Source organism: Nicrophorus vespilloides, unplaced genomic scaffold (assembly GCF_001412225.1).
Source record: "Nicrophorus vespilloides isolate i.1.1-1 unplaced genomic scaffold, Nicve_v1.0, whole genome shotgun sequence".
NCBI lineage: Eukaryota > Metazoa > Arthropoda > Insecta > Coleoptera > Silphidae > Nicrophorus > Nicrophorus vespilloides.
Genome location: NW_017096512.1, coordinates 293,992 through 319,226, shown reverse-complemented (window position 1 = coordinate 319,226; position 25,235 = coordinate 293,992). Strand labels below are relative to the sequence as shown.

At 30.7% G+C, this 25,235-nt stretch overlaps 2 protein-coding genes across 2 annotated transcripts in view; both read right to left on the bottom strand.

The window, feature by feature from the left end:
* Positions 1-452: 452 nt before the first annotated feature.
* LOC108557260 (kinesin-like protein KIF11-A) lies at positions 453-15,115 on the bottom strand. Its single transcript, XM_017913701.1, has 9 exons — positions 14,815-15,115; positions 11,008-11,080; positions 10,351-10,440; positions 7,947-8,164; positions 5,556-5,671; positions 3,191-3,469; positions 3,024-3,137; positions 2,803-2,975; positions 453-2,747 (listed from the first exon to the last, which is right to left on the bottom strand). The coding sequence occupies exons 1-9, from the start codon at positions 14,859-14,861 to the stop codon at positions 468-470; spliced, it is 3,390 nt and encodes a 1,129-aa protein (XP_017769190.1). The 5' UTR covers positions 14,862-15,115; the 3' UTR covers positions 453-467.
* Positions 15,116-21,863: 6,748 nt separating this feature from the next.
* Positions 21,864-25,235, bottom strand: part of LOC108557280 (ETS-like protein pointed) — a 107,574-nt gene continuing 104,202 nt past the window's right edge. Inside the window, exons 7-11 of the mRNA XM_017913726.1 lie at positions 23,697-23,828; positions 23,332-23,592; positions 22,589-22,870; positions 22,258-22,534; positions 21,864-22,143 (exon numbers count right to left, since the gene is read on the bottom strand). Of these exons, the coding sequence (XP_017769215.1) occupies positions 22,080-22,143; positions 22,258-22,534; positions 22,589-22,870; positions 23,332-23,592; positions 23,697-23,828 (1,016 nt within the window). The 3' untranslated portion in view covers positions 21,864-22,079. The remainder of the gene's footprint in view (positions 22,144-22,257; positions 22,535-22,588; positions 22,871-23,331; positions 23,593-23,696; positions 23,829-25,235) is intronic.

Here is a 25,235-nt window from a genome sequence, read left to right as displayed (position 1 = left end):
GAAACGCTGATCTATAGAATGTCTAGATTTTTATAATAAATCTATTTAATTCAAATAAGTTTTATGTAATAAATTACGTTAAATTAAAAAAAAAATTGTTTTATAAAGTAAAAATATATATATTTTTTAATAGCAATTAGTATACGCAGCAATAACTGTAAAGTAGGAATGTGCCTGGTACGAAACGCTTTTTATTGTCTGCGATTTCAGTGTTCATGTAATAAAACTTGAAGAAACTCATCGAGAATGACAAAAAAAAATCTTATATAAATTATAAATATTTACGATTTCAATAGGTAATCAACAAATATCCATTATTGTTCATTAGTAACAAACAAGTCTGTTTTATTTATTTATCAATTTTATAAAAAAAAAGAAAGAATCTACTTAAATGATATTTTAATAAATACATAATCAATAATAATCTTAACAATATAGTTGTATGTTCAGGTAATATAATATTAAATTCATTGTGGTTCAGATGAGAATGCTTCCCTCGAAGATTCGACAATCTGTTTCCTCATCGTCGTTAATTCTTTCAAGTATGTGCTCGGACTACAACTTGAGAATCGTTCCCTCCTATACCTTCTCCTCGGTAAACTTCCGTAATCAGAAAAGGCTAGATTACTCTCCAAACTCAGATCTTCTCCAGCGTTACTCCTGCAATTCCAATCGGTGGTGATGGAAAACGGTTGCGGAAATCTATGCAGATCGTCCATCAAACTCGCTTCCTGCGTCTCCGCTTTATTGATAACTTTCTCTAAACGTTCGCACGATTCCCTCACGATCGCCTCGTATTTATTAACAGGTAATTGTTCCTCAAATGTTGTTCCCATTTCGCATGTCCGAATCGGCGATGTTTGTGTGGTGGATTCAGAGAAAACGCTCGATTCGCGACTGCAGCAATGTCTGTGCTCTTTGTGCTCCTTTTTTCTCCGCGATCTGCATTTGGGCATATTGAAATCATTAACAGTCACTTCAACATCGTACTCTTGTTCCGAAGAATTCTCCAATCTGTTAGCGACCTTCGTTAAATTACTCATCAACGTTGTAACTTCTTTCATGAAATTCGTCATGGCTTCTACCATGTTTTCGTTTTTGAATGGCTCTTCGTTAAACCTGACTTTCTTCTTCTCGTTGTAGTAATTCAACGAGTCTGGAATGTTCTCAAAATGAACTGATTCATCGTCACTGCTCTCCTGCTGTTTCATTATCGATTTTAAAATGATTGGTTTCTCGATGATCAGTGATTCTTTTAAATAGTCTTCAACGATGTTGGCTTTACACAAATTTGGATGAAATTCGCGGATTGGAGTACATCTTTCGTTTATATTCGAAGAGAATGTTTGCGATGCGTACACAGTTTGTAAATCTACAGATTCGATGGATTCGCTGCAACGCGGCACCAATGCGAAATTGGCGACGCACATCTCCTTCAAATCCGTCGAATAGTTCTCGTTCAACTCAAATTCCTCTTGGATCACATTCATATTGGCGAAGCTCAAATCGTTGAACGATTTTTTAGCTATCGCGTTCGAAGAAGTCGACTGCTCTAAAGAGTTGTGATTGCTTATAAGATCAGGCGTTGGAAGGCAAACGTTTGGTTGCGGATACTCCTCCAAACTGTCATCGGACAAGTTACCGCTGCTCGGTTTATTCGTGTTTATGTAATTGTGATTAACGTTGATGTTTACAGACGATGTGTATATGGGATTTGCTATGCACGGTTTGATTATCTCGAATTTGGGTTCTGGCTGCGGCTGCAAATACTTAGTGAACGAAATTAGGTTCGGCTGCGGGACAGTTTGTTTTTCCTCCAACAAATTTTCGGTTGAAGTTCCGCAAGTTCTGGTGAATATCAATTTTTTAGAGGTAAGAGAACAACCGACTCCGAAATCTTGAGTGTCTACAGGATCCGTTCCGATACACGCGTCTTTAATTTCGGATAAATCGAATTGCAGATCGTCGACATCCGTGGAGATTTCTTTGACCCTCAAGACTGGAAACAAATCCGTTTGGGTGTATTCGTTTCTCCGTCTGTGCGCTTTAAGTGCTTTCCGCGTAAGTTCGAGCAATTTCAATCTCGCATTCGAACAAATCGATAATTCCTTAACTGGTTCTATCTTATCGATATCGTCCGTATCTGTGGAAGCTTCTTTCTTCTTCACCTTGTTGTAAAGCCTTTGCGTAACAGCTGCTACGATTTCAGAGCGCGGTTTGACCTGAGCCCTCCTCAGCGAGTCGATTTTTGATTTCGCCTCGAATTTGGTTCTCGGTTCGGTTAAAACGCTTTTAGCAACTGTCTTCTTCTGCACTAAACTCATCGGTTTATCCAAAGACCTTTTCCTCACTTCTATAGGTTTCTTATCCTTCGACGTCAAAACCTCGTGCGAACCAAACAACTTCTTACTCTTCACACCCATCTTATGATCCACGCTGTAGGTTCTTTGCAGCGGAACCGGAGGTTTCGGCTTCGATATATTCGCCGTTACTTCCATAACCGGAATCAACTTATCCACACTTTTCAACACTGTTCTCTTAACTTCACATAATTTAACGATCGGAACGCTTATATTTATTCGATTCTGCGTCTCGCATTTGCAATCATCGTCGACGTCTTCATTTAAACTGGCGTGTGAAGAAGTTATTCCGCTGTCCGTGCTGTTATCAAAATCGTCAACCTCTTCCCACGATATGTCGCCCTCAGAAGCCCTGTTTTCTTGCGTCGAAGCGGGTTGCTGTTGCGTCTGAAACGTTAACATCTCAATGGTAAACTGGAATCGATCAATTTAATGCACATACTTGGGCAAAATATAGAAGCTCTTTAAGTTTGGCTATTTCTGTGCGCAGCTCCCGTATGGTTCTCTCTTTGGGATCTTCAATGAAAAGAGGCTGTACAACGATTTGCTTGGCCGTTTGCCCAAACCGCAATGTGTTGACCGTCTCGCTGTAGCATGCACTCGATGGGGAAATTGCTGAAGAACAATCATTATTCATGGATATTCACAAATTTTTAAACTTACTGGATATCAGTATCGTTTTCGAATTTCCACCTAAAGTGTCTTTCAGAAGCCACGTCAGTATTGAATCCCTATAAGGAATGAAGCGTTTCCGGGTAGATTTCAAATGTTTATCAGCTAGAAGGGATAACAATTATAAATGATGCAAATTGTAAAATTACTTAATTTACCTAAGGCTGTTATAACATTCCTCAAAGCCACGAGGCTCTTATTAATGTTGGCGCCCTCCCGGAATAACGGCGTTGTATGCGAACGACTTCCGGCACGTTCGCTCCCTGCCAAATCCACTAATCTCAGTTTCACGCCTCCAAAGCATGTAATTGTAAATACGGAATGGCTCCGGCTGGATCTAGGATTTATGTTCGTTGATGCAGTTCGACGATTCGAGTTGCCAATCTGTAAGCACGTTAGTAATTCGGCCGTATCCGCCACTGTTCTCTCTGTTAAACCTGAAAAGGGAATAAATTACCTAATCAATGAAATAATACACAATACGACACAATTTGGTGAAAAGGCTTATGTTTAAGGTGATTGAATTCTCTTCAATATTCAATATAGTTTCTAAATTCATCTAAAATGAATTTCATCAAATTTGAATGCTAAAATTTCTGTTTTTCAATTGGAAATTATTTGGTTTTGCTTTTTTTTTTTACAAATCAATGTTTATAGTGCATGTGTTTTGTTAAGACATTTGTTTTCTAATTAATATGTAGTGTATTAAATCTTTTAGTTCATATTCGAATTATAGTAGTAGTTTTCCATCATTTCCAATTGGAAATTAATCATGAGATTTTTTAATTACAAAAGTGACACATGACATATTGATATTCTACGATTACGAGAATGTCAATTTTATTTTCATTTTTTTTCTTAATTCAATCTTTGTAGACACACACTATCATTGTCATCTAACTAAATATTCTTCGATTAAGAGATTATTAAGCCGTATAGTCCTGAAGTTGGAAAAAGGTGAGTATCATCAATCCTAGCAGTATTCAACCAAGATAAAAACACAGGTAGGAATACCTGTAAATCACGTTAGTTACGTTCCTAGAAAATCTTTTGTAGTGCAAAACTGTTATATCTTAACCAGATTCAATGCATAATGGAAGGTTGCGTTTCAAAATATATATTTGCAAAAAATCTATTATGGACTGATGATTTTTTTGATAGAAGAATCTTATCTTAAATGTTGGAAATTTTAGATGAAAAAAACTTCTAATTATTTGTTTCTTGTTCCAAATTATGTACAAAACTCTCAAATATTATTTTATTGTTGAAATTTATTATCAATGTAATAAGAGTAAATTATAAAGAATACTTTAGTTATGATGATGAATAGTCGAGATTTTTTTTATAACGTGAATATCTTGTTGAAATTCATATTTTTCCTTAATTAAAAAACAACGAATCTTTCTTCTTAATATTTATGAAAAATAACAATAAAATTATATTTTAGATGTTGATAAATATTCACCTATAAAAAAAACCTATTATACAACAATCCATAATTAATGAAAGTACAATAATACCTCGCATAGTGCGGATTCGATCAATCCGGATTCACTATAGTGAAAGCTTGAAATATTATTAATGTATTCTAAAAATTCAAACTCAACTTTTACTTTCATTACTAATCAGATGTTTTTTTTTCTCTAATTTTATAAAATAATAGAATATTCATGCTTACAAGATAGTTTTTTCTTTCTTAAATAGGAAACAGGAAAGAAATAAGATTATTGCCAATCCGTATTGTTTATTATTAATGAATGGGAATTCACCTCATAATATAACAATGCTATTGTTAGTCATTTCGTTATGCAATTAGATTGGTGTGAAGTGTAACACTTTTTCTTAACTTGCGCAATCAAAACGAGTATGATTATCACTATTAGCGTGTAAATATAAATTGTAAGATAAATTGCATCATGTATTACGTAAATGTTTGAAGTTTATAACGAAAAATTGAAGAATGTGAATTTTCTTCAAAATAAAAATTGTTTATGGAAAAATGTTAAGTAAAATAAGAAATTGGATTGTTTTTTTGTAGACTTTGAAAAAGCTTGAATAATTACTTTAGTATTACAATTTAATATAAATTTTATTCATATTTCAAGAATTCACTACATAATTTGAATGTTACGACTTCTCCAAAAAAGAAAAAATGTTTATGGAAAAATGTGAACTAACACAACAAATTGGATTATTTTTTTGTAGAATTTAAGAAAAAGCTTTGATTCTTATTATTAGTATTACAATTTAATACAAATGTTGTTAATATATCGAAAATTCACTGCATAATTTGAATGTTTCGAATTGCTTATAGAAAAAGTTTAACTAAAAAAACAAATTGGATTTTTTGTTCTAGAATATACGAAAAAGCTTTAATAATTACTACTAGTATTACAATTTAATACAACTGTTGTTCATATATCTAGAATTCACTGCATAAGTTGAATGTTTGGATGAAAATAAATGAATGTTGTTAGTGGAATAAGCATTTGTATTGTTATATAATATTGATTGTTGACTCACCTTGCACATAAGGTCCTTTCTTCGGATGTTCTCTGACTTTCAATGAAACACTATCGTCACGACCGCACTGAACGTTTAATAAATCCTTAACTTTTTCATTGTAAATCTCCAAGTAACTGAAATAGATTAAAAAAAATAAATAAACAAACAACCAAAAACAAAATATAATTAAGCACCGTATTATATTTCAATTCACTGCAGAAAGTTTCGTACTAATTGAGTTTTCTGATAAAATTTGTTGAAGGGAACAAAACAAGAAAAAAGCATGGAAAAAGTGGTATGTTGGAAATGCTGTTGCGTGTCTCGAACTGCCACCATCAACACCGAATCGCGAATGAATACAAACAGAACTGCGGAATAATCCTTTAAAACTTGTTGGAAAGTTGCAGGAGCAGAAGGGTTATATAGTGGTGTTCGCGGCACACTGTGTATTATGTTCCTCAGCACGAAACTGCTTCAATATGACAACCGGGTGGAACAGTTTTACATAACACTCGCAAATATTGTTTTTTTCTCTCTTTGCAATTGAAATCAATTTCGTAGCGTTTCTTCAGCACAAAGCAATTTGAAACAAATTTCGTGTCGTTCGTTTTCCGTACAATTACCCTACAATTTGATTTATTTTTTTTGTGCAAAAACTATTGTGTTTGCAAACCGTAATTAAAAAACGTTTATATTTGTGTGTTTTTATGTCAAGTGTTTCAAGGGTTTGCGATGCTCGTGGATTGTTATTTTTAGAATTGAATTGGTAAAGTTTCCAATAAACTGAGATTCTCTCGATTTGCCCAAGTTTCGTTCACCCGAGATTGAGTTTTGGGATGATCCTGGATCGATAATAATTACATTATACGCGTGTCCTTGCATGTAAAGTGTGAGAATACACGGCATCTGAACTGATGATAAAATCCGATTTCAGGCGGTGATTATTAGCATTAGTTATGGAATTTGATACGTAAATAACAAAAATAATGAAAAAAAAAGGAGTAGAAAGTTTTCAGTTCGCACAAATTAACCCTTTATTACTTAAACATAGTTAAAATTAAAAAAAAAATATTCTTTGAATTTCTTGTGAAACACATTAAAATTAAGTTGCCTATAATTTTTTTATTAAATTTCAGCAATATTTTCAATGCAAAAATATGTTTTACTTTTTGATAAAGTCAATTAATTTCAAGTTTAGATCGTATAAGATTAATTCATATAAATATTTAGTAACAATATTATTTTATAAACTTTTTTCATGGTATTCTGCTGTAAAACTTTTCATTTTTTACAACATAATACCTAAATAGAAGTGACAAGTATTATTGGGTGTTTCCAATAACTTAAATAATGAAATAAATGTGCCGCTACTTATAATAAGTACCATCAGACGACAAAGGGTTAACAAATAATAAAACTATTACAAAAATAACTGTAGAAAATTTCATTCTTGTTAATTTTCATTGATAAAAAATATACGAATTATCTTGAAAATGTACCTTTTTCGAGAGAATTTATATTAGTTTCATAATAATGAAATAAAGTTACTTTAGGTATTCTTTTTTGTTTTCCTGTTCGAAGAACATCGTTTTACCCTGGGCTGTAGTAACGATGTTTTAACAATAATCACCTGGGTTGTATTTACCTGCTATTTGTATTATGTGAAACAACATTAAGTTTTTTGTCCTCTCGTTCTATAAATAAATTTTGAAGAAAAAAAACATTCGAAGGGCTCAACGATGTCTAAACAAGCTGCGTTTTACAACTCGAGATGTCTAAGCATCACTTAAAAATAGAAGGATTCTCGAAATGGAACGAAATTAAGTTTTTAATTTTTTTTTCTTCTACATATTTATGTAAAAGTAACCTGTGATTATCGAATTTATAAATAGTTTTTTTTTTCTATTTATCAAAGATATTTCCAATTTTCATAATTGATTTGGATGTAATCAAGTAATAAATAAATTTTGTGATAATTTTTTTGAAGAAATTTTTCAGGAAATGCAGCTGAATAGTTTTTTTTACAACAAAAATTATATTTGTTTTTCAACAATTATTATGTTAAAATATAGAACTATTTGTATATCTTATCGAATAGTAGCTTTATATATCCAAGTAATTGAGAAAATCTTTAGAAAGGGCGAAAAGACTTAGGTCGATAGCCCTTTGATTATAATTGGTGACTAATAAAGATTTTTTATTATTATCTTTAGAAAAAAATTGAGAAAGTAATTCTAAAAATTTGAAGATTTCAAATTTTATTTTGTATTTTTTCATAATATCAATATTTTTAGGTAATTTTATGTAGCTAATTACTTAAAATGTTATCTTTGTTTTCAAATGTTTTAAATATGTTATATCATTTTAGTATACTAAAAAAATGAAATAGTTGTGTGTGATTATACAAACCTAACTGTGGCAGACATATTCTGCGTTTCACTTCCAACGGCAGTTTCCGCCAAATAATCGAAAAAAGTTTCGCATAGACGCGGTGCCAGGCCCACGTCATCCTCATCACCTATCATGGTGTGCGTTTTTCCAGTTGAACTTTGCCCGTACGCCAATACGCACGAATGGAATCTCTTTTTGATCGCCTTACCAATTTCTTTTCCGATATTTTGGAATACCTACAACAAAAAAAAAACAAAGAAATATAAATCTAAAATATTATATCCATAGTCATATATTGACTATTCTGTCAAAAATGTTTAGCTTTTAATGGAAAAGAAACAACAAATATTAAGAGGAGTTGTGTCATTGGTTGAATGTAAGAATCTATTGTATATTTTAATGAATATTATAACTCAGCGTTTCTCAACCTTTTTATTGCTGCCCGACCCAATATGTATGTCATTGGACTGCAATGAATAATTTTCTTTTGACGTTTTGATGCAAGGTGACAGCTGTCACTTTGAGACACATGAAATATTTGATACAACTAAATATTGTTTCACTATTTATATGTTGAGAACCGCTTCAATACCATCTCGATTTATGATCACCTCGACTTACGACTATTCGCATTTACGACGAAACAAATGATTTTTGTACAGTTTTGTATATAAGTAGGGGAATTTTAAAACAATATATTAAGAGGAAGGATATTGGTTGAATGTTTGAATCTATTGCTGTTATAATAAAATTTTTAATGTTTTGATGCATTGTGACAGCTGTCAACCAAAGAACTGCTGATATAATTTCTCGATTACTATTCGTACTTACGACAAAACAACAGATTGTTGTATATAATTATTTACTTAAACGTAGTTGAAAAAGAAAAATATTGTTGAATGCTTGAATCTATTGTATATTTTTAAGGAATACTATAACTCAGCCTTTTTTGCTAGGCCCAATATATTTGTATGTCATTGGACTGCAATTCCATTGTTTATAATATAATTTCATATGACATTTTGATGTAAAATGACAGCTGTCATTTAGAGATCCATTAAACCGTTGACACAACCAAATATTGGGTCGCTACTTATAGGTTGAGAACTGCTGCTATAACTTCTGGATTTATGATTATCTCGACTTACGACTATTCGCACTTAAGACAAAACAATAAATTGTCAATGGTCTGCAATTCCATTGTTCATAATACAATTTTATATGACATTTTGATGCAAAGTGACAGCTGTCATTTAGAGCTCCATTAAACCGTTGACGCAACCAAATATTGGGTCGCTACTCATAGATTGAGAACTGCTGCTATAATTATTCGAATTATGATCACCTCGACTTACGACTATTCGCACTTACGACAAAACAACAAATTGTCATTGGACTGCAATTCCATTGTTTATAATATAACTTTATATGACATTTTGATGCAAATAGACAGCTGTCATTTAGAGATCCATTAAACCGTTGACGCAATCAAATATTGAGTCGCTACTCACAGATTGAGGACCGCTGCTATAATTTGTCGATTTATGATCACCTCGACTTACGACAATTCCCACTTACGACAAAACAACAAATTGTCATTGGACTGCAATTCCATTGTTCATAATACAATTTTATTTGACATTTTGATGCAAATTGACAGCTGTCATTTCAAGATACATTAAACATTTAACGTAACTCAATATTGGGTCACGACACATAAGTTGAGAACTTCTCAATTTATGATCACCACAACTTACGAAAATTTACAGTTTTATATACAATTATTTACCTATATGTAGTTTGCAATTAACAATCAGAAATAAAAACCAATCATTATGATAATTATATTTTCCAATTATATATATTTCTTTTGTATAAAACTCGACTTACGTCCTACGTTGCGTACGTAAGTCGAGAAGTTACACTGTACACACTCGGAACGAATTAATTCATAGAAGAAAAGTATATCTGTTTTTGCAATATTATTATCTTAATTCAGTCTGATTCAACTGATAGGATCAAAATGTTGTACTTCTTAAGTATATAAGGTAATATATTTATATGATAATTAGAGACAGGTAAAGAAAACTTATGTTTACTATAATTTATTTCATACAAATACAAAAGGGCTATTGACCTTAGTCTTTCCGCCACCTGAATTTACTTTATTTCATATTTATTATAATATATTTATTTTATAATTAATTGCTTTTAAAATCAATTAACTTAAGAATGTCTCATTATTATTAATGATTAGATAATAAGAAGATGACAACTAAAACTTATTTAGTATTTGAACTAATTACGTTTGATATGTTTTTTTTTTTTAATTTCAATACAATAATCATGTTTATGAGTTATGAGTATTGTGAAAAAATATATATTTTATGTGTATATTTCAAAATAAATACTTATCACTTACATCTTCCTGTGTAGAAATGGAATCAAAGCAGTAGTCGAAGGTAAATCTTCGTACTCTCTCCCTGCTGTCTCCTGCGTTCTGTTCGGGTACCTGCATATACAGAATTAGATCAAAGAGAGTAGAGACAGACAGACACACGTATGTCAAATTACAAAGTAACGTGAACGCGCTTTAAATCACAGAAATTCGTGACGCTCGTGCGCTTACCGACTATTTATACAGAAAATTTATTATAATTTAGAGAGGGATAATTTAAACTTTGCAAAAATCCACCCGCCTCATTTATCATACAATAAATGTAATGCTGGATATCTTCAAGAGACACACTAGAATTTTAATTGATTCCCATTAAAACTTAATTCGTTCTAATTTAATTAAAGGTTTACTGCTTTTCCACTCAAATTTTACTGGTAGTTTAAACCTTTAAGGCTTTAAGTAATTAAACATAATTTTTAATTGAAAAAAAAATGCAATATTTATAGAGATTTCTCGACTTACGATCATTTGAACTTACGATGAAAAAAAAATTATCAATTTTTTATAGTTTTTGTTAAATATATTCCTCAAGTAATTTTTTATTCCTATTTCCGAAGTTATAAAAGGGAATTCTGTCGTATGTCGAGAAGTAACTTTATAACATTTTTTCTTGATAAATACCTTAATATTAGTAACGGAAATCGTCTTGCCATTCTCAACGGAAACTATGGATACAGATTTTGTAATATTTTCTCTGAAATGAAGAAGTACAATTTATAGATAATTGTATATCAGTGATTGGTATTGGGTGACAGCTGTCACCTTACGTCATAGCGTCAAAAAACTGTATGTTATAAACAATTGAGTCGTAATGCAAGTACAAGCAAAAAATGTTGAGTCAAAATATTCGGTCACAAAATGACAGCTGTCATCTCACGTCATAGCGTCAAAAACAGTATGTTATAAACAATTGAGTCGTAATGCAAGTACAAGCAACAAATGTTGAGGTAAAATATTCGGTCACAAAATGACAGCTGTCATCTTACGACAAAAAACTGTATGTTATAAACAATTGAGTCGTAATGCAAGTACAAGCAAAAAATGTTGAGTAGAAATATTCGGTCGCAAAATGACAGCTGTCACCTTACGTCATTGCTTCAAAATACACTTTTATGTCAAAAAAAATATGTTATAAACAATAAAATGTTGGTAGTTGGTAGTTGGTACGGAAAAAAGGTTAAAGAATGCTGGTCTATACAAATTATTAGTTAACTAATTTTACATACAAGTAATGAAAATTTTTTGCATACATAATTTTATTTAATTTCAATTTTTTTACTTTAAGTAAAAAATCGTTTCTTATTGTAAACTATTAGAGTTATTGCATCAATTAGACAATGTATAATTATATTATATTAAAAAATCAAGTAATATCATTTTTTTAGTAATTCTCTATATATTAAACTGTATTTATATTCTCGGATATTACAGGATTTATTTAACTAGTTTCTGTACCAGTTTTCTTACTATAATTAGAAACAAGATAGCAAGCAGAGACGGTTCAATGAGCGATCTGTTTATTTGCACAGTCATCTGCATAATAGATGTTTTCAATTAACTTCTTTTTTCAAAATAAAACACATTTAATCATTATATAATTATTTCGAATTATGATTACATAATTGTTTAGAAAAAGACATTAAAAACATATTCAATTGAAAATTCTGTCAGCATTTGCAGTTTTCATGATTGGAATTATATAAAAAAAAATGTATTTATTTGTGTTTACCTTTCATATCTGTATATTTTTTGTAATTTATGATAATGTATGATTACTTCAATTACTTAATTAATAGATGCGTTATTAATTATATTTTAATTATAAATATGTTCAAATAGTGCATTCAACCTACATATTTGAGCAGAAATAAACATGGAAATAAATATATCGTCCTACATTCCTCTTGTTTTCAACTACCTAAATACAATACTCCACTTATATAAATATAGAGTGTGCTGAGTATTCTTGTTGAATTACAAAAAAAAAAATACAAATTTCAGTAAAATTATCATCATATCAACTAACTTTGAGTCATTGATGAAAAAGAAATTAGTAAATCATAACTCGCAATTAATAAAAGAAATTTTTTCTTTATATATGATGACATATAGATGGCGCCAAATCCATGTGATTTTTAGGAAGCACCAACCTTCAGATGACGCCTGTCAAAATTTCATGGCAATCTGACGTTTAGTTGTAATTTTCAAAACAATGGAAAAATCTGAATTTCGTGTGTCGATAAATCATTGCTTTTTGATGTCTTCTCCGTCTCAAAACAAATGGTAGAGAAGTTGTTTGCTGGTTTTAAACGTGATCGTACAGACGCAAATGATGTTGAACGCTATGGTCACCCAAATTCGACAATTATTTCAGAAAACATAAAAGTCCGATCGAAAATTGAAGTTGCGTGAGATAGTTCACACTCTGAAGTTGTCAGAAGGCAATGTATTCACCATTTTGTACGAACATTTGATCATGAGAAAGCTTTGCGTTTGCTCAAAGTATACCAAAAACAACAACTATTTTGGATTAGATTTACTGTATACTGTGCTACAATTTTCGTTGCTTTTTTTTATCCGATTCTAAATTTGAAGAAAATCTCATTTTAAATGTAATTAATTTTTTAATGCGTTCTATTTTCATTAAAAATAAATGTTCTAATTACGTATTAAAGGAGTTTAATCGAGCATTACTTTAACATTAAATTATAAATATATTAATGACTTCCTGATGGTTAAAAATAATCCAAACTACGTATATATATAAATATAAATATAATGTTTGCTCATATACTTTAATTATTATATATATGGTCGTTGCAGGAACGTTCAGATGATTGAAGGAAGTGAAAATATTATCTCGATAAACAAAGAAATCAGAAGTGAAATATTTAGAAACATTAGTGAACGGAAACGTGCGTCTATATTAAGAAACTCCCCGGTGCAAAAAGTCACTGCTCCTCGGGCACAGCATCTCTTGTTTTCATGCATGTCGCGCGCGCTTTCCTGCCACGCTTTTCTCTCTAGCTCTTCCACAACAACAAAAAACCTTTTGTAATTATAATTGAAATTGCAGTAATTCGAGTAAATTTAAATGTATTTAGTGGAAAAGCGTGCAATATTTCCGTTTTTTAGAGAGAATATTTTTCAATTGACATTTCTTCGCTCAAATAACTTCTGCATTATTTATAGAACCTTATTTTTAGACGCCAACGTGATTTTTTTTTGTATAACCAGAAATGCGCCTTTCACCAACCAACCTATACACTCGCAAACTATGCATGCTTTTTCGGAGTTCCTCAACAAAAACAACAAATTATTTTTTTTGTTATCATTATATTTAATTGCATTTAATTATATTCTCTTTATGATAAAATATGATAATTAATCTCGCTTTTCTTTCAAATCTAATAAATCTTGATTAATTATTAAAATTTGATAAAAATTATCTAATTCTCAATTATTTTATGAAAATTTATTTTTATTAATTTTTCAATCAATTACTTATTCATAACAGCATTATTTTTTGGAAACAATATTGAGTATTGAATTAATAATTTATTTTCTTATAATTTACTAAAATACATTTATAGAAGATGAAAACGAATATTAATTAACAAATTTTTATTGTCCATAATTTGGTGTAAATGAAAATTAATTTTGAAAATGTTATATATTTTGATATCTAGTTCATAGAAAGCTCAGGTTATTATAGATTATATTTAGTTCATTTCGAGGACAACCGATGAAATCTGCTGTGAATCATCCAAGCACGTAAATAAAGCTCGAAAACAAGCATTTATAATAGCGTACATGCAGGTAACATTTGTAGTTATAAATGTAAACGTTTTGTAAAGTGTTAACGTTAGTATTTGTTAATATAAATCAATGGAAATCTCTATTTAAATACAATAAATCTTTGTATTTTTATTATTATTTTACTTATCCAATATCAATATTTATTATATGTGAAAAATATACGAATTAAGCAATTACTCAAATAATTATGTTAATGTAAAAATATGTGATTTTTGGTCCTAAATAGTATTGATTTTCTGTGAAATGGATGATAATGAAAACAGTTTTTTTTTAAATGAAGCTTTTCAAAATCAATATTATTAAATTAGTATGTTTAAAAGTTCAAAATAAATTTAAGTAAATTAATAATTTAATGCGTGTGAATGAATATAATCGTATTGAACTGAATTATTTGCGTGTTGTGTGTGAAATGAAATATCTGAATTGAGAACGTTGATTTTGTAATAATAGTACTTAGCTGACATTCATTGAAAATAACTTCAGTCTTGTGAAGTTGACATTAACCTGATTTAATGTCTCTCCGTACATACGTTTCGCCGTGGCCGGAGGCACACGTCTCGTGCATCGAGCATTAAAATTCAAGTATATTATTGTCTGCGTTGGACTTACCTGTCGGACAATGGTCTAACCCTGATGGCCACGGTGAGCCGTGTCATTTTTGAATATTTACACCACACAAAACACTCTATTATAAGACATATAACTCGATTTATTCTTAGAGAAGTGCAGCAAGCGACTGGAGCCAAAGTAACTATAGAGTTTACCTCTCTATACTCTCACGTCTGGATCTATATTTGTCAGTGCCACGGTTCCCTAATTGTTAAGAATGCTCGATATTTGGAATATGCCTCTATGCTCTATGCGTGGTGCATCTATCTGTAAACAAGGGCTGCTCTTAGAGCTAATTTGTACTGGCCCGTGATTATTAGATAAATCTTGTACTAAGTGACGATGCTGGGCCTCTTCTCTGCGCTCTCTATAAATAGGTTTAAACTTATTATGGTTGTTACTTGACCTTTTACTGAGCTAAAATAAATCTAATACCTTTTAGCTCATTTCTTTCCTTTTTCGTAAACGGACTTTATTTATACAAGCAGACAAGAGTTTACTTTCCGTCTCGCCTTTAACCTTTCAAGAAAACAATACATTTTATAAAGGTACGGATTTAGAATTGAATTAGGTATGATATTTATTTATAGACATATTTTACAAAAGAAGGGTGGCAAAAATAAGTAACATTATTAATAATTTCTCATAGCTACAAAGCAGTATTTTTTACATTATATCTCGAAAAGTATGAGTGATAAATTCATTAATAAGCAATACAATTAAAGCGAAATAATCACTCTTTAAAACGTATGTATTGGCATAATTGTTACATTTGTTTGTTTTTTGCTTATATCTCGAAAAGTATGTACGATAAATTCATTACTGAGGTAACAAATTAATGCTAAATATTCACTCTCTAGAAAGTGTATAGTGGAATTATTGTATCTTTCATAATTTAGCCTTAATTTAGATTTAGAATTGAATTAAGGATGATCTTTTATCAAATAAGAGTGTAAAAATAAATAACATATTTAACGGTATTAATAATTTCTCATAAGTACAAAGCAGTGTTTTTTACATTATATCTTGAAAAGTATGAGTGATAAATTCATTAATAAGCAATAACATTAAAGCTAATTAATCACTTTTTGAAACGTATTTATTGGTATAATTATATCATTTGTCATTTAACCGTAATTCACTGTTAAACTGGAATAAACATTTTTTTTTTAATTTTAACATTTTTGCTTATATCTCGAAAAGTATGGGCCAGAAATTAATTATCAAGCAACCAAATTAAAGCTAAATAATCACTCTTTAACACCTATTCATTAGTAAAATTATATCATTTGTCATTTATCCGTAATTCACTGTTAAAATGGTTTAAATCTATTTTTTAAGTTTTTACATTTTTTCTTATACCTAGAAAGGTATGGGCCACAAATTCATTATCGAGCAACCAAATTAAAGCTAAATAATCACTCTTTAACACATATTTATTATTATAATAATATCATTTGTCATTTAGCCGTAATTCACTATTAAAATGGTTTAAATCTATTTTTTAAGTTTTTACATTTTTGCTTATACTTCGAAAGGTATGGGAGACAAATTCATTATTGAGCAACCAAATGAAAACTAAATAATCACTCTTTAAAACGTATTTATTGGTATAATTATATCATTTGTCATTTAGCCGTAATTCACTGTTAAAATGGAATAAATATATTTTTTAAGTTTTTACATTTTTACTTATACCTCGAAAAGTATGGGCCACAAATTAATTATCGAGCAACCAAATTAAAGCTACCTAATCACTCTTTTAACATTTTAACAAATCTAATGCGAATTATCCAAAAAATTATATCTATTAAAATAAATAATTATGTAATTTGCAAATGCAGACTGAAACTATTTATAAAATTGTCCAGTTTTAACACACGCAATTTCTTGCGTATCAGATATGCGAGACATTCACATTTACATTTCGGTGTTGCTCGTTCGTATTAGAATGTTTCGAGAAATCTTCCAAGTTACGCATAGTTTAAAATCCTTTATCTTCTCCCACCCACGTAACTCTGTCTAAACTTAATGGATTAACGTTTGTCATACGTCTCTCAGTTTCCGTTTATTAAATTATATTTATTTGCATCTAAAATTGCATACGTGTCTGTATAATGTGTACTTATTAATCATGACAAGAGCGCATTTTCTTTGTTTCGTGTATTAATACTATATAAATATTAATTAATAATTCCCAGAATAAGTTAATTAAAGAAAATAAATCTATAATTGGAAATAAATTAAAAAACTCTATAAATCTATAAATTTCGAATATTTTATTCATCTCACACTTAAAAATTAATCATTTCTATTAAGTGTATTAAATTCTGCTAATTTCCTTCATTTTTCTCACTTATTTTTAACATTAATTTAGTTTAATTATTCAAATAATTAATATATTTTTGATTTCAAGTAATTTCTCAAATCTAAACAAAGAAATTAGAAGTAATTTCTATAAATCGGAACAGAAATATGCATCTTTCTGAAATGCTTCAGTATATTCATATAACGTACCTGTATGGTATGCAACTTCCATAACACTAGTACTCTATATACATGTCTAATTAGATTCTTAATATTCAGCCGTATGCATTATGTTAATTTTACTAATTATCATTTGTTATTAATCTTACATATCAATATTTTATTTAAAATATGAAATCGTGAACTTCAATCAAAAAGATTTTTTACTTATAACAATAATACATTTAAGTATATTATGTTATTTGTTATAGCTTATTTTATATTCTTTTATGTTCATCATAAAGATCTCAACTTTGTACTAAAACAGAATTTTAGTTCTTAAGGATTTGACGAAATCCTTAATCTGCATGTTTATTTGAACTTAATTGTAACAAATCTAATGTGAATGATCCAAAAAAATATATCTATTAAAATATTATATAATAATATTACTCTTAAAATATTAAATTGTACCAAATTTCTGTTAGAAAAGTTGATTTATAGGGTTTTATGAGATTTTTTAATGCCTACATAATGATAACTAACCAGGAATGAGAGAATGCTTAGATGTGATACAATAAACATGTATTTTATATCTTTCTTCTTCTTTTGTGTCTAACAATTAGAAGCCCTAATTCACATCACGTTTTGTGTATTGAGTATAAGTATATAATTCTAACTTAAATTTATCAATATTTGGAGAATTCTGTAGTCAAAACTACCCCTAATCGATAAAGTAAGCATTTCGGAAGCCCGACATCTTTCACCCAGGTTCAGAAACGTAACATTAAAACTGAAAGTTCTGTAGTAATTTATGAAATGTGTATAGATTATTTTCTAGTAAATCTATAGATGGCATATCTTATCTGTTTCTAGATAATTTTAATTAATCTTTCTAAAAAAATGAGTTCTTGTGCGTTTCAAATTTGCGATTACCAGGACTATGCGAGGTTGTATCAATTCGTAAAATGCTTCAAAAGAAATGAATTATTTGAATTATCATATAACTCCAATATACTTTTGTCAACTTAAGCTTATCCAATTCAATTGGAACTTCAATCATTGAATCGTTTCTAAAATAAAGTTCAAATATCATAACTTGAGAACTTTGAATAAAGTTAACTTTTAAGGTTTATGCTAATATAATTCACTACTACTCGTGATCATTCAAACGCGCATCTTCTTGTGCTGAATTGGTTCAAAATCGCCGCTGGAATTTGTTTGGATTTCATATACCGTATAAAAAAAACCGTACAAAAAAATCGCATAAAAAAGAACCGCACAGGTTCTACTGTATGCTACACATAATTATATCATTTGTCATTTAACCGTAATTTACAGTTAAACTGGAATAAACTTTTTTTTTTAATTTTTACAATTGGAACTTCAATCATTGAATCGTTTCGAAATGAAAGTTCAAATATCGTAACTTGAAAACTTTGAATAAAGTTAACTTTTAAGGTTTATGCAAATATAATTCACTACTACTCGTGATCATTCAAAACGCGCATCTTCTTGTGATGAATTGGTTCATAATCGATCCTTTGAGCTGGTTGTACATATGCACACTGATAGGAAACATTACAATGGTACCAACGCCGCTGGATTTTTTTTTTGGATTTCATATACCGCATAAAAAAAAATCGCATAAAAAAGGACCGCACAAAAACAGGTTCTACTATATGCTACACGTCAAATACTGAGCAAGTTACTCATTAGATTTGAAATTTTTGAGCCCATTTGTCGCTTGGTTTAGATTTGGATAAAAGAAACTGTATGCTCGTTAGCAAAAAAAATTTAGTGATGATCCACCAATCATTTTTGTGGGCCGGCCCGATCGAAAGGACCAATAAAATTGTTAAGAACGAAAAAGCCGCTTGTTGCCAATCCTTCTTTTTTGCGTTTGACGATATGATTCGCAGCTGCAACTAAGTTTTTGTTACTCTCTTATCTAGTATTCGAAACTCACTCTTTGCGTAGACCAATAAAGATAGTTTAAACGTTCAAATCAGTTGTCATCAGTCTCTTCAATTCTATTAGCCTTTTTTTTACAATTTACACATGAAATCTGTTGTCCTGAAGAATTGAACTCTTTATTAATGTTTATTTAAACTTAATGTAGACTTTAAAATTATAAATACAGTAAACCTTCGCTTAACGAGCTCTTATTTAGTATTTGAAACTCACTCTTTGCGTAGACCAATAAAGATAGTTTAAATGTTCAAATCAGTTGTCGTCAGTCTCTTTATCAATTCTGTTAGCTTTTTATTACAATTTAAACATGGAATCTGTTGTCCTAAAGAATTAAACTCTTTATTAACGTTTATTTAAACTTAATGTAGACTTTAAAATTATAAATACAGTGAAACTTCGCTTAACGAGCACCTCGCATAACGAGCTCTTATTTAGTATTTGAAACTCACTCTTTGCGTAGATCAATAAAGTTAGTTTAAACTTTCAAATCTGTTGTCATCAGTCTCTTCAACAATTCTATTAGCCTTTTTTTTTACAATTTACACATGGAATCTGTTGTCCTGAAGAATTGAACTCTTCATTAATGTTTATTTTAACTTAATGTAGACTTTAAAATTATAAATACAATGAAACCTCACTTAACGAGCACTTTGCATAACGAGCTCTTATTTAGTATTAGAAGCTCACTCTTTGCGTAGACCAATAAAGATAGTTTAAACGTTCAAATCAGTTGTCAACAGTCTCTTCAACAATTCTATTAGCTTTTATTTAGAGTTTACACATGGAAACTGTTGTCCTGAAGAATTGAACTATTTATTAATTTTTATTTAAACTTAATGTAGACTTTAAAATTATAAATACAGTAGAACCTCATTTAACGAGCACCTCGCATAACGAGCTCTTATTTAGTATTTGAAACTCACTCTTTGCGTAGACCAATAAAAATAGTTTAAATGTTCAATCTGTTCTCACCAGTCTCTTCATCAATTCTATTAGCTTTTTTTACAATTTACACATGGAATCTGTTGTCCTGAAGAATTGAACTCTTTATTATAATGTTTATTTAAACTTAATGTAGACTTTAAAATTATAAATACAGTGGAACCTCGCTTAACGAGCATTTCTTTTAACGAACAAAATGACTCGCTTAACGAGCGACGTTTCGCATAACGAGTGACAAGAAGAGAAGTCCCGGATTGCGCGCCAGCTACATCATTTTTAAAACTTGTGTACACATTATGTGTGTTTTTGAATATGTTTCACTATACGAGTAAAAATCCGGAAATTTTAGAACGGATTAAACTCGTTAAGCGAGGTTCCACTGCATCTATTTACGATTTATTGAAATTTTCCAGTTGTATATAATGATTTGTTGCTCAAAATAATAATATATGTTTGTGTATTCCCAAGTAATCATTTGATTGTTTCATTAGTGTATTTGGATTGTAGGTAGGTTTTAATGTATAGTAAGTACTGTTATTAAAATCAAGTTGAATACATAAGATCACATAATTAATTAATAATGGGTACAACCAGTATTATTTATTGAAACATTTTTATTTAATACATAATTTTTTTATACGTATGAATAATAACACATTAAATACATACAGCGACGATCTCCCTTAAACAGGAGCAGCTATATCTCCAGTGCTGTGATAATAACTTATTAATTAGAACATTGAGACCATAATAAGAAACAATAAAACGAAACTGTTTGTGTTTGTTTTGCATATTTTTTTTTTCTTAGATACTCTCTTTTTCAAAAAAAAAAAACGAAACATTTTTCTGCATCAAATTTTCATCATCAACTGTCGAAGTAAATATAAAAAATATAATATATATTATATAAACAATAATTAAATCGTATTGCAAGGCGACGCAACGTATTTCTCATTTAGCTTCACTTTCATCTATTCTTTTTTATTTATAATATTGTCAATAATTTCTCTATATTTTCAGCAAACAATTATTATTATTTTTTTTTTATACAAATCTAACATTTTAATAACCACATTTTTTTGTTTATTCTATTCAAAATACAGGATGCATAACGCAAGTATTTTTTGTTTAATTTTTCATTTTACTTTTTAAAATATATGAGTAAGAAATGTACAGTATAAAAATACGTAACAAATTGGGGTATCGTTTAAAAAAAAAAGGGGGAAAAGGATTTAATTTTTTTTTCACATTCATTTAAGAGTTAATCATATACTTACCATAGAAAATTACCCCATAATATTTGAAAATATATAAAACATATACTATCTGATTTAAGGCTTATCACAATAATGATATATTATATAGTAGGTGTGTAATAATTTAAAGAAAGAAAATAATAATTAAAAAAAAATAAAATATTACCCTCACTTCTAACTTATATATCATCGAGAGAGCATTTAACTTTTTACATAAAACAAAATAATAATTAAAAATAAAAAAAAGAGAGAGAGATATTCAATTGATATTTCTTCTCAGTGTATTCTTTCGCGCTGAGCAAACAATAACTTTATTTATTATGTTAATTGCAACAGATAAATTAACTTAGCAGTCTTGCTTTTAAATATATATTTTCTTTGATTGAAAAGTAGTTTTTTTTTTGTTATTAGAGACACGAGTTTGAAATAAAAAGAAAAACAGATTGTGTGAATGAAAAACGAATGCCTGCATCATCATTTATACATTCAAGATTTTTGTATATTATTAATTTCAAGATGAACACCAGAATTTTGTTGTTTTTTTTTGTGGGTGTATGTATATATATATATAAAAAGAGTTGTTCTATGTTTACGATGAGGAGAGTTATTTCAATACCAATCTCCTTATCAGTCGTCTTCTTTCTTTTCCGGTTTGAGATCTACCATTGCGTGCAATTCTTCGGGTGTATATCTGCAATTAAAAGAAGAAACAAGATTATAAGTATGATCATAAGCACAGGGTTGAATGGGCTTTAGCCCAAATTGAAAAGTGATGGAAAGAAATATGAGATGTAGATGAACTTACCCTAGAAGGGTCTGCAGGTCGCAAACAAAACGATAGACGTATCGTTTTCCGGCAGTCTTGTGGATAATGTTTTTGTCGTAATAGTACCGCAATCCGCGCGATAACTTCTCGTAATTCATTTTGGGTTTGTTCTTGCGAATTCCCCAGCGACGCGCCACCTCGTCGGGGTCGGTCAGCTTGAATTCCCAGCCGTCGCCGGTCCAGGAAATGAAGGCCTGACAGGTTTTGTCGGTGAGGAGTTCGAGCAGGAACTGCCACAGCTGGATCGGACCGGAGCCTGCATAATTCAAAATTTAGTAAACGTGGTGTGGATGGTTGTATGCGAAATTACCTGTAAAGCAGGGAGTTCCTGTTGAAGTGTTGCTAGAGTAGCCGCCCATAAGGCCGTTCTGGATCATAGGTTTTGTGTCCGGTCCCAGAGCGTTCATGTTATCGCGACCTGGGATGCCGGCGGAGAGGAACGCTGGATGCGTGTGCGCTGGATGACCAAGACCCATATCATGGTTGTGGGGCCACTGCTCGTTGGGACCGCTGGGCACCGTCTGGAAAGGCGTACCATCGTAGGGTGAACCATAAGTGTCGCCTCCATATCCATCGTTATACCTTCCACCACCTGGAAAAGAAAATACAATTTCATCAGAATGCGCCTCTAATTATTAATAACTTTATTTTTTTTGATAAAAATCTGCTCCAAACAATAAATAATAATATTTTTTTCGAAATTATAAGGTAATCTCGTATACGAACGCCGTGATTATATCTATTGCGAAATAATTCCGCTGGTATAATAATTGTATGGACTGTAGTAAATGAGCGGTTACATAAAGAATGAGATTATAAACGGATAATTAATAAACGTCCTTCAACTCCGCGTTCGCTCTCTAGTTAAAATTCATCGCAACTCTGCGCGTTTTTTTTTCCTTTATTATTTTTATTATTATTATTTTTCATCCATTGGCCTAAAGCAGATTTCTCTGGCGCCGAATATGGTTTTGGAAACAATGACAAAACTATCAAATCGAATGCTACGATATTCATTTTTGGTCAACGCTCTTGCAGGTTTAAAGAACTCACCTCGAACGTAATTTTTGACGTACGCGTGCGGATTGTATTTGGTCTCAAGGAGATTGTTGGCCGCGTAAAATTCGGGTGAACTTTCCAAGTACGACTGAGGCTGGTGTCCCGGCTCCAGAGATTGGTACTCGTGTTCTTCGTGGTAATGGTGTGGTGTTGTGCTCGCTAAGAAATGGTTCTGTTCTTCGTTTAACGATTGCAGACTGTCCATTCCTCCGTAACTACTCGAATCTCCTCCAGGCGGACATGTATTTTTATATCCTACAATTTCATAAAAAAGAAAAACAAAATTAGAACATTTACATTGTTTATAAACAGGCGGAAAGATCTATAGTTTTTTTTTTGGAGTTATCATGAATACTAACCGTCTTTAAGGTGATGAAAGGCGGGACTTCTTTGCAGGTGTAGGAATCCCGAGGGAGGTCCTGGTGGTGGCGAACCATCATCACGAATTTCATCTGACGGTGGACACGCTGGACTGCGAAGTCCATAACCTCCTAAAAAAAAACATAAAAAAATGTCTAATTTAATAAAATAAAAAAAAATCCAGTTTTTATGACTTAATAAACATTATGTTAATATTTAAGGGCCAGAAATTCCTTAACAACTGAGTTTGTTTACTGAATCACCATTGGATGGTACCAACCAAAATGTTTCTTTCCTAGACATGTTCTACAAAATTATAATAATGGACATGTTCAAAATGTGGTAAAATGCGTATCCCATCACCCCTCAAAGAGGTAAAGCAAATGCCGTAATTAATTCAGACCTTGAAAGAAATTAACTTAAAATTAAGTTGATTCTTCAGAAAAATAAGTTATATAATAAGTTGATTCACATTACTTTTTAGTTAGTATCGTCGTTATACATAGTATAAATAGCGCATTATTAAAGAAACGATAGAAATTCTTTACATAAGAGTTCAATGAAAATCATGAATTAAAAAAGGAAATGTGATTTCTTTTGTAATAAATAATGCATTAAAATTGTACGAGCACGATTATTTAAAATGAATATTTTAAGACTTTAATGATAATGGTGGTGTTATTTTATGGTTCGTCTTCTGATTTTCTAAGAATTCAAATTTAATTTAAATATAAAAATATGGTCTTCTTATTGAATTGAGATTTGAAATTCACTGATTAATTATTTATTTATAAAATTGTTTTTTGCTGAATAAATTGTAAATAAAAATTAATATTTTTATCGAAGCTTTGAAAATTGTTCAATTGTTAAAAACGAGTGAATTCTGGTATTTAAATATTAAACGATTCGTTAAATGTTTGCGAGAGTTCTTGCATGAAAATGTGAAAAATATCGTTTTGTTTCGGTGAACGGCGGTGATTCATGCGAGAGTTAAATAGAAGAAGAAGGAGAAAAAAAATGGCACCGTTTTGTATCTATAGATAATAGACAGACAGACAGAGAGAGTGCGCATAGGAATTGTGGGCAGCGCAAGAACAATGCTCAATAAAAAGATAGAGCAGATTCGTGGAGGATTAGAGAAGAGAAGAGAGGAGAGACGTAGTTTGTGCGCAAGCGAGAAAAAGGGTGTGTGTGTAAGTGAGAGAAAGAGAGAGAGAGAGAGAAAAAGAAAGAGGCCGATGGATGATGCGTGGTGGCCAAGTGTGATCGGCATTGGTCTACGCTGAAACGCCTCTCGCCACACCAACTAATTGTGAGGCCGGTGCCCGCCCTCTCCAGCGCGCCGTTGGTCCAAACGTTGGCGGAAAACTTTCAGGCTGAAAGAAAATCTTCCGATTGTTTTCACAATTTCCACGACGCTACTACCTACGTCTCTCGCATATGCAAATCGCACGGGGTATATGTGTATCAGAAAACGTGTTGAATGATTATTTTAGATTTTGGATTCAGTCAATCAACGTTAGTCATAACCGGACATC

Bases quoted from the DNA above. Each gene is read 5' to 3' on its own strand.
- LOC108557260 (XM_017913701.1), bottom strand. From the start codon at position 14,861: ATGACACGGCTCACCGTGGCCATCAGGGTTAGACCATTGTCCGACAG. The intron at 5,672-7,946 runs GTTTGTATAATC...AATCTATTTCAG, and splicing joins AATATGTCTGCCACAGTTAG to TTACTTGGAGATTTACAATG. The intron at 2,748-2,802 runs GTATGTGCATTA...TTAACGTTTCAG, and splicing joins AGCTTCTATATTTTGCCCAA to ACGCAACAGCAACCCGCTTC.